General features: G+C 39.2%; 1 protein-coding gene across 2 annotated transcripts in view; it reads left to right on the top strand.

The window, feature by feature from the left end:
* SMG1 (SMG1, nonsense mediated mRNA decay associated PI3K related kinase) overlaps positions 1 to 14,303 on the top strand; it is a 98,342-nt gene that overhangs the window by 13,580 nt on the left and 70,459 nt on the right. For both annotated transcript variants that reach the window (XM_019512831.1, XM_019512830.1), the window contains exons 4-12: positions 2,550 to 2,608; positions 4,924 to 5,137; positions 7,192 to 7,317; positions 7,412 to 7,484; positions 8,444 to 8,541; positions 9,749 to 9,922; positions 10,703 to 10,927; positions 11,822 to 11,923; positions 13,253 to 13,522. In XM_019512831.1, the coding sequence (XP_019368376.1) occupies positions 2,550 to 2,608; positions 4,924 to 5,137; positions 7,192 to 7,317; positions 7,412 to 7,484; positions 8,444 to 8,541; positions 9,749 to 9,922; positions 10,703 to 10,927; positions 11,822 to 11,923; positions 13,253 to 13,522 (1,341 nt within the window). The remainder of the gene's footprint in view (positions 1 to 2,549; positions 2,609 to 4,923; positions 5,138 to 7,191; positions 7,318 to 7,411; positions 7,485 to 8,443; positions 8,542 to 9,748; positions 9,923 to 10,702; positions 10,928 to 11,821; positions 11,924 to 13,252; positions 13,523 to 14,303) is intronic.

Here is a 14,303-nt window from a genome sequence, read left to right as displayed (position 1 = left end):
GGGCAGGGGTGGGGGAGAGTGCAAAGATCAAGGCACTGCAGTGAGGGAGGGAGTGGGGCTGGGGTAGATACTGCCCTGCCAGGGCGGAGTAGGTGCTGGACGGAGCTGCGCCTAGTTTAGGGGGCATGGAGAGGGTGGTTCCCACCGCTTGTCCAGGGGGGATGGGGGGGTGCCTCTGGATCTGCACTGGGCAGGTTGTGGTTCTGTCCTCAGGGCGGATGGTGGCGGTGCTTGGAGGTGGGCTATGGGGGGTTGCAGCCAGCCCAAATTTGACCATAGCTACCCCCTGCCCCCCCAGCATGGCTGTTGTCCATCTTGAGCACAGCGTGGTCCCCAGCCCACAGCTGCAGCCTGCCTGGCCTGCTCTGCACAGATCCAGAGGCACTCCTGGCACCTCCCTCCTGGATGACCAGCATGCCACGGTGGGACACGTTCCTCCCTCCATGCCCCTCTGACAAGCTGCAGCCCAGTGCCTACCCCAGCCCTACTCCCTCCCCTGGTGTGCGGGGCATTGATTTGGCCCGCCCAGGCCCCTTCCCTCCCCTTTCCCCTTTTACCACAACAGACTTACCAGCTGTACGCTGCCAGGCTGTGCTTCTTTCTGCCTGCGTGCTGTGCTGTGGCTGTGCACACAAACAGGTGTTTATTGGCCAAATTATTGGCCACATCAGGCTGATTTCCAATATAATCATTTTTCTATCAGATGGATGCCAATCTGATATTGGACCAATGTATCAGTGCACCTCTAATCTGTATTCCTTTTATAAAAACCTGCCAGGAAGGTATTTTTGCTAGATAATATCTAACAATATTCCAGTTAGAGCACTTTTGTATCTTTGTTTGTACCAAAAAATGTTTGGTGGTGTGTCACTCTGAAAGCATGTTGTGGTCAATATGGATGATTCCTGTTTTAATAGTATGTGGAAAGAATGTCTATAGCAGGTTTGGCCTCTCAGCAGATCCTGCAAAATTTGGGCTTATCTATAGGAAAATCAAGGATTTGAGGTACGGATTAGGAAATGAGGAATTAGTCCCTTCATTGACAAAGTGAAGGCCTTAGTAGGATCCCCTGTACCCAAGATGGAAAGGCAACTAAAGTCAGTCTTGGGATTGGCAAGCTATTACTGGTACTGTATTCCACTGTTCTTGGCAGTTACAGCTCCACTAAGAGAAGCTGTGCAAGCCTGCACCCAGGGAAGTGGTGTGGTATTCAGCATGTTCAGATGCCTTTTGAGAGATGATATGAATACTATGCATTAATTCAGTGCTGTGCAATCTGGGTTTTAGTTAGAGGTTTGTTCTATAAAGAGCAGCCTTGAAGTGAAGCCTTGAGACTATTCTGTCTCCAGACTTTGAGAATGGAGAACACCCAATCCCATATATGAGTAGAAATCTCCTTCCCCAAGAACAAAAATGCACAGTAAGAGGAGGGTCTTGCCATAAAGTGGGGTTGAGACCCTCTGTTATTATCTCTTTTCTCTGGTTATAGATTATGCCCCCTTAACATGGTTAAATGTAATGTAAGAAGCCAATCCCAGACTGATGCAGAGTACCTGGCATTACAACCCTACTCTTTTGACATTTGCCACCAGTCAGAAGCTGCATGTGCCATTGTGGACTTCTTGTGGGATGGAGTGGGGATTAGATATGGAAGAATGGGTTGCAGACTCCACACTTGGGGAAGTGGCAGGGGGAAGATGTGTAATGGGGTGGTCTGTCCCTTTATGATGGAGTAGGCAGCCTCCTTGAGAGCCCAGCTGCAGCGCATGTGGGTCCAGATGGAGTGTCGTGCTAGGAGCTATGGAAAGCTCCTATGAGAGTAAGCAGGAGAGGAGAAAGCAAATGGTGAGCTCAGCTTTCTTCTGCCAGAAGAATCCAGGCTGCTGGGCTGAAAGCCAGAGCCAAAGAGTTCCTCCTCCAGGACCTGGGAGGAGAAGAAGGGTTTCGTTTTTTGTTTTCTATTTGTTTACTTTTGTGTAACTTAAGGGAGGGCTGAGTTATTACAAGGACTACCTGAGGAGCTGGTCAAGGGGCAGAGCCAGTCTGTAAGGGCCAGCAGGTGAACCAGACTCTTTCATACATACTCTCTCAGCTTTTAAATTGTGGGCTTATAAATAGCCTTTTCTTACAGAAAAAGATATTGCTTAACCCATTTTAAAGTTAGGGCCATCTAAGGAAATGTAGTTATTTATTTACCTGAGAGGTTTTTAACTAATCAGTTAATTGTTTTACTGATTCTTTCTTATGCTTAGTGCAGTAATGTGTGCTGTAGAAGACAATGTTGGAGAAAATGATGGAAGACAATGAGTGGGAACTGTTTAGCACAGTGCTTCATAGCAGTTTGCTAATATGCTTGCCTAGTATGAAGCACAATCATGTAACACAATACTGTATAGCTGCTAAATATAGTTTGTGTCTCTATAGTGGCCAACAAAAGCAAAGTAGCATCCTGTTAGCAAATGTAGGTGCTAACAGTATTTTAATGCAAGTGTAGTTGGGATTGTACTGGCAATCGTGACAGTATTAAATATATATTCTTTAACTTACAGGTTCTAGTTAAACAACTGGATAATATCCTGACTGCCATACATGATGTACTTAATGAAAGGTAAGTTGAAATAAGATAGAAAAATGTAGTCCCTGAGACACTGTCAACTTCAGTTTTTCAAAGTGAACTACTTCCCAAACAACCATTTCCTGGTGGCGTGTGTTAAATGTTCTGTCTCGCTTTAAAATCATTAAAAAAATTTCTACCTCTGATTTATAAGAATTAACCAGATCTACTTTTAAAAATGTTTCTATTTGGTAGCATTTCATTGGCATGATAACATTTTATGTAATAAGGTTGGATTAAAAAAAAATGCTTCAGGCAGTTGAATGTCAAATCTCAGTGAGGCCTATCAAAAATCCCACTGTATTGCTAAAGTATGAAAGTGACAGATGCCTCGGGTATCTGTCAGAAGGAATAAAATGGTTATCTTGGTATTTTGTTAACAATAATACAGATTTTCATGCAAAGACAAGACTTTTGTATTCCAGCTGTGTCCCTTTGACTAAACAGACATATAGACATTGACATACTTTTTACACGTGCAGTGTAGGAAGTATTAGTTAAAATAAGGTTTAGCATGAATATCCATTGGCAACTAGAAGTAGCCTCACTTTTTTTTTTGTGGTGGTCATCACAACAAAGTGTTGCTTTGGGGGCTTACCAACTTGGTATATCTTGCATATTGATAGCACTACTTCTAATCTGTCCCATCTGTCAAAGGTGTTTTCATATAGCAATTCACTTCCATCATTCCTAATTTCTCCATGTATATTGGGCTGACTAACATCTAGTAAAAGTCACCCATGACCCTATTCACAGCAGGTGTTTTAAATAAGCTTTCAGTTAACATCATGTTTTAAATGTGAGATCTTCCAGCAGACCACGTGAACATATTCCACAAAATCAAAACAACAGATGTTTAGTTGGCTTCTAACAAGATTGCAGACTTTCCTGTTTTATCCATCTCTGCCTTGCAGTTTTTCAACTTTTTGCGCCACAATTTTATATAGTAGTTCTTTGCACAGTTTCTGTAGACATCCTGATTCGCATTTTACCTCTGTCACAAAGAAAGACAGCAGAACTCTAGAAAGGAAGTATATTTTTACCTGTTAAAATCTGAGGAATTAATTGAAATTTATAGATTATTGATTTGAAGAATTTAAGTAGCACTTGAAAGAAATATCTGTTTGTTATGAGTGTTGGAAAGTCCATAATTGCATTAGATAGTATTCAAATATCTTACAAGTGCTATAAAACTTCAAGGTTTCTGGGTTTATGAAACAAGTATGTGCTGGTTGTTGGGGAAAAAAAATTGTATGACTAGTTTATTCAATCATTGGCCATGATGAATCATCCTTTGGGATACTTAACTGCTGTTAGAAGCAGAGTACTGAAGTAAATGGAAGTACTGAAGTAAGTGGATTTATCCACTCTGGTAAATTCTCTGCTTCTAAAGAATTAAAATACCTTGTACCTTTTAGATTCAGCGCATTTAACTTCTGTACGGTAGTTTCTGGATCAGTCACTTCTATTGTACTGTGCTTTTAGCTGCCAGAATTAATTAGCTGAACTCTGTTAAGTTTTTAAATTTGCACACAAAGTACTGGAGCTTGATTATCACCTAAAAGCAATAATCAGTCCTTAGAAGGGTGAATAACAAAGAGTGAGATAGGTGAACAAATCTGAGTATCTACATATATTAACGCACAGATTACAGGAAACAAGCTTGGTACCTGTGTACTATAATAGGAAGTAAAATATATACTAGTCTTGGACATATTTTGAAATAAGTTATTGTCCCAAGCTTCCCCACCCCGGCCAACAGGCAACATGCGTTCAAGGAAAAGCTAAATTTAAAACAATGGCCAGCTGTAAACTCTCATGCTTTTGTCAGAGAAGGCAACTTCCAAAACAGTTCTCCCATTGAGGAGATCGAGCCACAGATGAGAGCAAGCTTGCTTTGCAAGGCATCTAGATGAGAACTGAAATCAATTAAACCTGCAATATGTGGAGCCATGTAGTAGGATTGTTTCAGATGACTAGACCCTGAATTATTTCTTACTTGTCATTGATCTGTCTGAAAGGCATTATGTTTGTCTGGGAACCAAACTAAACTTATATATATTTGACCTGTTTAGTGAAAACCCATTTCAAATTATTTCTGTGTAAACCTAGTGGCAGCTGTAGCTGTTTACTGGAGGAAATACAAAGCCTTCATACATGTATGGGTTTCTGCTTTGGAAGCAAATTGCTTGCACAAAACTTACACTGAATGTGTTCAGGATCTTTTCTGTTTTACTTCTTATTTGTTATTAAAAAGATCTAACTGGTCATCTCTGAAAGTGTAAATTTACTTCTTGTTATAAATACAGTAGCAAATTGCTTCAAGAACTGAGACAGGAAGGAGCTTGCTGTCTTGGCCTTCTTTGTGCTGCTTTGAGCTATGAGGCTGAGAAGATCTTTAAATGGATTTTTAGCAAATTTACCCCATCCACGAAAGATGAAGTTAAACTTCTTTACTTGTGTGCAACCTACAAAGCACTGGAGACTGTGGGAGAAAAGAAAGCCTTTTCATCTGTAATGCAGGTAAGAAGGAGAAGAGTTAAAATGGTGATTGTATTGTTGTTCAGTATAGTGCTTAACTTGGCTTAACATTTGCTCGTTTCACTGAAGAGATTAATGTAAGTAATCAAACAATATATTGGCACAATAGCCATGTGTTTTTAGAGCTGGTTGGACATTTTTCACTGGATACATATTCCTCCAAAAGGGCTCATTTTTATCAGAATTGCGGTTTTGTGGGAATTTTTCGGTTTTTGTAGAACTTCCTTTGGTAGGGAGTTTAGACCTCCAAATGGAGTATGTGGTCCAAAGCAGCAATGTATCTAAATCAAGCAAAGCTATTTGGCAGTAGGGTAGGACACTTGGTTAGGATGTGGGAGACCCTGATTCAAATCCCTCTGTCTAACCAGGGAGTTGTGGAAAAACTTGATTCATCTCAGGGGAGTGACCTGACTAGGCTTTCTGAATATTTAAAAATACTTATGATTAGTGAAGCTTATTTTCGATAACTTGTTGGCCTCAGCGAGTACTTCCGCATATGAAATGTTCCATTCTGTTCTGGTGTGGCTGTCACACTGGTATATTTACAAGTTACGACTGTCCCATTAAATACCAGACTCCCTTTGGCCACCTCTGAAGTCCACAAAGGAATATTGGTAGGGTTTGGCTGCGGCTGAGTGATTCTCTCTACCTGATTTGAAAGTAAGATATAAGTGCCTCTTTTTTTAGAGAACTAGAGATCAGAATTACTTTCCTAGCACTGCAAGAAAGATAACTTTGATTTAAAAAAGCAGTTTAGATATGCGTAGGACCAAAGATTAATGTTCATTTTTTAAAAATAATATTAAGTAGTGATTTCTGAGTGACTTGTGAACTTTGAAGTTTGGCATCATAAAATGTAGAAATGTAAGCTTGCATTTTGAAATGTCTAGTCTCTTTCCCAGCAGAGCACTTAAAATGTAAACCAGTTACAAGGGTGCCTTGATAATGGACAAGATATCCACCTAAAATTGAAATTAATCAGCTAAGCTGCTTGTAAATTCCTTGACTGCAAGTAGGAAATACCCTCCCCTTTTCCCATTACTCGCTCCAAGTTGAAAACTTCTCTGGCTTACCCTAGTCCCCAGCCTACAGTAAACCAGTAGAGCAGCGGTTCTCGACCTTGAGATCTCTCCTGGGATGCTGCAGGGTGTTGTGACATTTTAGCACTGCTAGGTATGCGAACATCATTCACAAGATAAACCCAGAACTTTCAAATGGAAATCCGGAGTGTTAAAATCACTCTGATCTCTTGTGCTTGTTCTTAGCTTTTGGCAATGGAAGAATTGCTCTATTATCTTTCTGCAGTGAAAAATCAGGTTAAAGCTAGGAGTTGACATTTTCTGAGCAGTGCCTTGAGTCTGAAAAGGTTGAGAATCACTGCACTAAACTTTTGGTATGTAGTATTCAAACTAGCCTTTTCCAAGTGTTAACAGCAATCATATTTTGAGGACATGTCCTTAGTGTTTGGGAAAGGCAAAGCTGCTCTATAGGAGAAACCATAAATACTTGTAGCCTGGGTTCAACATTGGGGAGTTACAATGTATTTGACATTTGTATAAACTTTTCTAAGTCAAGACAAGGCTTTAAACCTCAATCATTTTTGAGAGCCTTGAGTGTACATTCTAGCCCATGGGAATTGTAGGCATTTGTTAGGACTGCTACTCCTTCCACTTCAAGTTTTTAAGTAGTTCATTGGAACACCTAACAGCTGCCAACTCTTCCCTAATGGTTGCCTTATTAGGCATTGCAGTTCCTAATAAAGTTAAATTTATCATTCTCCACTTACCATTTCACACCACAGGCCACATCTAGAGATTCTCATTTTTCATTAAGAGACAAGATAAATAGCATTTGTTGACACTGTTGCGATTCAAACCATTACCTACAAGTTTACAGCAGTATCATCGTGAGCAGCCATCCATTTTTCAGCACGCCTTTCTTATGTCTTTGTGTTTAACAAAACCCATGACTTTTTAAAATCTGTTTTGGAATACACTGAAATAACTAGCTCTTTTAAATATGCTATTGTTTTTAAGCTTGTAATGACCAGCCTGCAGTCTATTCTGGAAAATGTGGATACACCAGAGTTACTTTGCATATGTGTTAAATGCATCCTTCTTGTGTCCAGATGTTACCCACATATTTTCAGCACCAATTTTAGGGTAAGCTATTGCCTGATTTTTTACCTTCTAATATGCTGTATCAGTGCTTCACAGAATTAAAGAAGACTGATTTGCTATTTTTGTTGTTTTCAAGGACACGGTTGACATATTGGTTGGGTGGCATATAGATCACACTCAGAAACCTTCTTTGACACAACAGGTGTCTGGTAAGTCTGGCCATAAAAATGTGTGAGATCAAAATGTAATATGTGATCAATATTTAACAGTGGTTTACTGCATACTTCGGACTGTTTCGATTAATTTTTAAGTGTTTGTTTCACTGTCATGGCATACAGAACTGAACAGGCATCCCTTAGTCCCTAGCAAAGGTGGTTTTTGTATGTCATTGAGAACAGCTTCAGTTAATTGTCATGAATTAATAAAAGTCTCAGCCCGTCTCTACTTGGGGTTAGAGAATTGATACCAAAAAAACAAATGTTTCTGGTTTGATTAATCCATGGCATTTTCTGTTTTATTAAAAAAATTAGAAAATCCAATAAAAGGATGTTTTTATTTCAGTATCACTTGTGTTCCCTAGCAGTTGTAGAACTTTTATTAGTTATCAACTCTGAGAAACTAACTTCTAAAAGGATAAGCTCCTTATTAATACCAAAAATAATATTGTGTAAAAGAGAGAAAGATGTATGGTTAAAGCACTGGATTGGAAATCAGAAGATAAAGGCTTATCTTCTGGCTTATGCCACAGACTTTCATAAGGACTTTGGGCAAATAACTTTAAACTGTCTTAATTCCTCCCCTGTAGCCTCTTCAAGCAAGTGCTTGGCATGTGACATCTAATATTGCTATAATGCCAATAATTACTAACAAAAATGTTAATTTGAAATTCTAACATGAACATCATTTACTTTCTTTGGTAATACCCAAGTCAGTGTACTACTATAAGGGTGGCTAGCCTGCTGCACATGTGCCCCAAGTAGCGTGGGGGTGTGTGGCAGCACCAGACAGGGGAAGGGGCAGGCAGCTGAGCCACAGATAGGGTAGGGAGCTGAAAGCAGAGCAGCACATTTTGAGGCGGGGGCTGATTTGTGGCATACCTACTAAAAAGTTTGGCCCACACTACTGTTTTGTACCTCATTCTGTTTCATTTGACTTGAATTGTATTCAGGATGGCTACAGAGCTTGGAGCCATTTTGGGTAGCTGATCTTGCTTTTTCCACCACGCTGTTGGGACAGTTTCTAGAGGACATGGAAGCATATGCTGAGGTAAACAGTTATTGTATAGCAGCATTACCAGTTTATAAAATAGAGTATGTCATAGTTGCACAGTATGATTCATAGTACTGCTTTTTTTAAGTTCATGGAAAGCATGTGGAGATTAATATGGGAGGGAGCTCAAAGTGCAGAATATAAAAGGAAACTGCACGCTTGCTGCTTACATTTGTATGAAGTCTTGATGTCACTGAAGTTGTCTTCAAGAAGGGAGGGGAGGAAAGGGACTTTCATCTGGGGTTTTCCCAGCCTGTGCTAAAGGGTGAGGCCACTGGATTGGAGCCTCCTATCTTGGAGGGCCTCCAGTCAACTCATCCCACCCTCTAGCACAGGCTGGGCAAACCCCAGACGGCCTTCCTCCCCCCATCCTCAAGACAACACCAGAGCTGGGGGTGGGGCTAAGGGAGAGAGGGGCAGCCTCTCGCTCGTGGTTTGGCTCCAAAGTGAAGCTCAGTCGTGTCCCTATCCTCCTTGATGAGACGGAGAACGGTGAAGGGGAGTGGGATCTCTGTAACTCATGGCTCTTTTTCGGCAAAGCTCCATGAGTTACAGCAGGGAGCTGCACATCTGTCAGCGCCCATTGAGTTCACTGCAGACAGGCTTTTACCCCCTTGTTTTTGAGGAGCATAATACAAAGATGGGAACTGTAGGAACAGTTGTCTGAAACATTTGCAGGTAGCTCTGTTAATCATTCTTTGTAAATGAATCCCAGTGAGGCATAATGGGACACGGTGTTGCGTTTTCTTCCCCTTAGTATTTTCCCTACTTTGTAATCCTGTCTTTGTGGTTTCCTGTTGGGACGGATGAGAGGATTTTGAATTGTCATAGTGATTTTAAGAAGACTGTTCCCTATTTAACAGGGTGACTGTTGCATGGTTATAACCTTCATGAATAAGAATTGTAATTTGTACACCAGTATATGTCGGTATAACTTATTCTACCCCCAAACGTTTCCTGGTAAAAGCAGAGCTTCATAGGTGCTGTCTGTTAGAGATAAAATGGTTGTCACCTCCTTACCATTACAGCTGTGTTAGCAGAAGTCTGTAGTATTTTTTTTCTTTTCTTTTTTCTTTTGTTGTGAAATGGGATAGGATACCTTTTAACGGATAGTAAAACCACATTTTTTAGGTAGCTATTTTGTTATATATGTGAAAGCTGCTTTTGCTTACTGTATAATAACATTTGAAACTTCCATGCCTAGGACCTTGGCCATGTGGCTTCTGGGGAGTCGGTAGATGAAGATATTCCTCCTCCTTCTGTATCACTACCAAAATTGGCTGCACTTCTTCGGGTTTTCAGTACTGTGGTGAGAAGTATTGGGGAGCGCTTCAGCCCAATTAGAGGACCACCAATTACTGAGGCATATGTAACTGATGTAAGATTTAAGTATCTGTTTCACATTACTTACTGAGAAAGAGTTGTCTCTTCTGACTAGGTGCCTGGTTTTTATCATCTATGGTTGTGACCATTTATTCAAGCTAAGTTGCTATAGAAATAATTATGAACACAATCTAACATTAGCACTGGAATTTATACCGTGTATTGTTTTGTACTAGAGTATTTTAAGGAATAGTTTAAACTCAGTCTAAATATTACAAAGTATGACACTGACTTTTGTGGTATAACAGTATTGTAAGTGGCTGGGATTTGTCAGTAAAACAAGGATTTGGTCTAAACAAGGCCAGCACATTCAAGATACAAGACTACTTGCACATACAAAATTTGGGTGCTCAAATTTCATGGTTAAGGCCTAAGGCAATCTTTGGCTCACTTGAACATTGACTGAAAAGGGGCTCTTCTGGCACAAATGAAAAAAAGAAGCCAACTCCTGTTCCTTTTGAACGCAGTTAGATTTTTCTGCTGTGGATTTCAGTTGGGGCTGACTAGGACCCAGAATAATTAACTTGCAGTTCCTGTGTGCTTGCGGGTTTCTTAGGTTTCCAGCTTTTAAACTTGACTGTTGTTTGTTCATTTAATTAAAATATAAATGTTTGTATGTGCATTGTCAGTTTATAGTAACTAAATACTCATTCCATTGTGGATTAGTGTGGTAGATGTAGTTTCAAATGGATGTGGATTTTTGGCTCTGTTTAAATGACATGCAATGCTTGGTGTGTTTAGTTGGAAATGAATTTACTTTCTCTCTCTCTTCCAGGTTCTGTATCGAGTAATGAGATGTGTGACTGCAGCAAACCAGGTGTTCTTTTCTGAAGCTGTGCTGACAGCTGCCAATGAGTGTGTTGGTGTTTTACTTGGTAGCCTGGACCCCAGCATGACTATACATTGTGACATGGTCATCACATATGGATTAGATCAACTGGAGAATTGCCAGACTTGTGGTACTGATTATATCATCTCAGTCTTGAATCTGTTGACACTGGTACATACAAATTCTCATTTTTGTGGGGTTTTTCTAATTAGAAAATGTTATATATCAGACTTTTATTAAGGTATCTGAATTTCAAACTGATTTAATGGTAAATTGAGACTGTTGTTCCATTTTAGTCCATTTAGGTTGTGTAATCACTGCTTCATCTCCCTCCTTCCCTTTTCAAATACAAATATTTGAATTTGTCTCTAGAACTTGAATTATCTGTTGAGTAGTTTTTAATTTAGCCAAGGTAACTGCTCTTTCATTTAACCTAGAAACAAAGCCATTTCTTTAGGTTAACTTAACTTCTTCTCTGAAATTGATAACAGCATTTGGATTGCCAGAGGGCCAGGAATTTAGTAAGTTTATGCAGCCACATCTGTTGTGGTTAACTAGTGCTGAAACATCAGTGTATGAAGAGTATCTTCCTATGAAAGCTCATGCCTCTCTGAAACAGTCTCTATAATGTGCCACCCTGTACTACCTTCTGCATGATTAATGTATGTCAACAACAAGACCGTTGGCTAAATTACTCTTCAGTCTTGGGCTGGCGTAAGGGGATAACCATTTTAGACTGCTACCATGGAATTTATGTCCAGCAACCTATATCATCTATGTGCTTGAGTACAATTGGGTTGAAAAGGAAGTATTAAAATACCATGTCCTCTGAATAGTGAATCTGTGGAAAGTGAATTTAAGTTATCTAAAAAACCCAAAACCCATACACATTGTGAAATTGTTTCTGAGACTGATTTCCAAACTTTGATATGAGCAAACAGCTACATGCATCTTTAATGGAGTACTGAATATTTGAAAAAAGGATTTTTACATAAAATTACATAAATTCAGGCCATTGAAAATGTATATTACCCATGCTTCATTTTTTTTCTTTCTTGTCCCTAGATTGTTGAACAAATAAATACAAAACTGCCATCTTCATTTGTAGAGAAATTGTTTATACCAGAATCTAAGCTACTTGTACTTCGTTACCATAAAGAGAAAGAGGTAAGCAGCTGATACCTGTTTAACAAATATACAGTATTGTAGTTTTATGCATTTTTAGAGTATTCCAGGGATACAGGTTTTAGCTGTTGTTTGTCTAAAAAGCAGAGGTAGACAAAACTCTTGGTGTAGAAGCGATATCACCCAACATGGCTATAACCTATACCCCTGAAACATGGAAGATATCGTAATTACCTGTTTGGAAATGTTAATTTTCATTGCTAAACAGGAAAGTAGCAAAATTCAACTCCCTGCCTGACATCTGACACCTTCAGGGAAGAAGCCTGATGGAGCCTTGTCTCTGCCTAATTTTAATAGTCACAGAGCAACTTTTTCACAAAGGGACTTTGAAACCCAAGGGAACCCTACCATCCTTTACCTCTTCCGTGCAAGATGAAGTTTCTTTTCTGCCGGGGAGAACTTTTACAATCTTTGAATTCTCCTCTGCTTGATGAAGGGTGTTTGGGCCCAAAAGCTTGCAAAGAAAGCAGTTTTTTTGCTAGTGTTTAGTTGGTCTAATAGAAGATTCCACTTCTTCACCAAGAGTTTTGTCTGCCTTTTTAGATTATTGACTTCTTAGGTTACAGAATTCTGCTCCATAAGAAACAATGTTGCATTATAGAAAGCTGAACTGGGACATACTATAAACATAACAATTAAAGTTGGACAAAAAGTCTAAAAATCCAGGGCTGTGGGAGGCTTTTTTGTACATGGTATTTTTGTGTGCTAAGTATACCTTTGTCCCAAATGTATTTAGTTGTTTTTAACTGTATTTCCATTTCATTTTTAGGGTTTTTTTCAGTTAATATTTTTGTTTATCGTAGAAATCATACAAAATTAGGGTTAGAACAAACCTCAGGAGGTCATCTAGTCCAACCCCCTGCTCAAAGCAGGACCAGCCCCAACTAGATCATCCCAGCCAGGGTTTTGTCTAGTAGTGTCTTAAATTCTCCAAGGATGGAGAGTCCACAACCTCTCTGGGTAACCTGTTCTAGTGCTTTATGATCTTCCTCATGAGAGTTGGTTTTTTTCCCCCTAATATCTAACCTAAACTTTCCTTACTGCAATTTGAGACCATTGCTCTTTGTTCTGTCACTTGAACACCTTTAATAGACGTTCAGTTGTCTAAAATGTAATTCTTACATGGTCAATTTTGAATGGTATCCAAAAATCTACTTTGGGTAGGTGAACTGAAAGAGTTAACTATCGAAGACTGAAAGCTTAAATAAGCATAGTATTATACTGGACTTATTCTTGTGTCATTAATTGGCCATCAAGAAACCGTCAAAAATGACATCTCTTAATGATATTTTAAATCTTTCAATTCTCAAGGTTGTTGCAGCAGCCCATTCTGTATATCAAGCAGTATTGAGCCTGAAGAACATTCCAGTTTTGGAGACAGCTTACAGGTTGATTTTGGGAGAAATGACCTGTGCTCTGAACAGTCTCCTCTGTAGCCTGCAACTTCCTGAGGCCTGTTCTGAAATCCAGCATGATGCTTTCAAGAACCACATATTCAGTGTCGCTAATGCAAAGTTTGTAGTTATATTTGACCTCAGTGCCCTAAGTACCATTGGAAATGCTAAAAACTCATTGATTGGGGTGAGTATTGAATTTGGTTATAAAAAAAAAAAAGGCTTTTGATTTTTCTTGAGAATAGGTATTTTTGGCTTTTATTGACAAAGTAAGCACAATTTTCTGTGGCCTCACTATAAAACTTCATTTCACTATAAAATTTCTGTGGCCTCACTATAAAACTCATTATAGAACTTCATTTCAACATAGTATGCATTTCTATTTGAGGTGACTCTGTTTTTCTTGGTCTCCTACATAAAATTTTTATGGGGAAAGCAGTTTTAGTAATTTCAGTGCTCCAAAATTCACCAAGGTTATTGTAGTTCTTGTTTAAAAATGTTCAGTGAATTCTGAAATATAGTTCCCAGGTTGTAGTTCCTTTATTGGGGTACTAATGCATTGCTTCTAATGCTGTCAGGGAATTATTTTTCATGTAAAAAGACTGAGCAATTTTAGCCAGTCATAGTAGTAATATACATTGACAGTAGGCTGCACATTTTTGATGTTATATTCTCTATTTTTTTCCAAGTAAATAGACGTTCTTTAAAGCACGGTACCATATGCTGTTCTAAAAAGTGGTGTTGGGCAGAATAATTACAAGAAAGATCATATTAAATAAATTTGCATAAAAAGTACTGCAGAAAAATGCATTGAAAAAAAGGGTTTGGAAAATTCCCCTGCAGGAAAGAAAAATATGCAAAGCTGCAGTTTTAGTTTCCACAGTATTTTCCCAATCTACTCTTGCATCCCTTTTAAGCCTGAAAAGACCCAGATGGGTTTCCTTAGCTAAGGGCAGGAATGTGTATTC

This window comes from Gavialis gangeticus, unplaced genomic scaffold, assembly GCF_001723915.1.
Source record: "Gavialis gangeticus isolate Ggan-Ray unplaced genomic scaffold, GavGan_comp1, whole genome shotgun sequence".
Taxonomy (NCBI): domain Eukaryota; kingdom Metazoa; phylum Chordata; order Crocodylia; family Gavialidae; genus Gavialis; species Gavialis gangeticus.
Note: the sequence above shows the minus strand (reverse complement) of the source record. Positions and strands in the feature narration are given on the sequence as shown.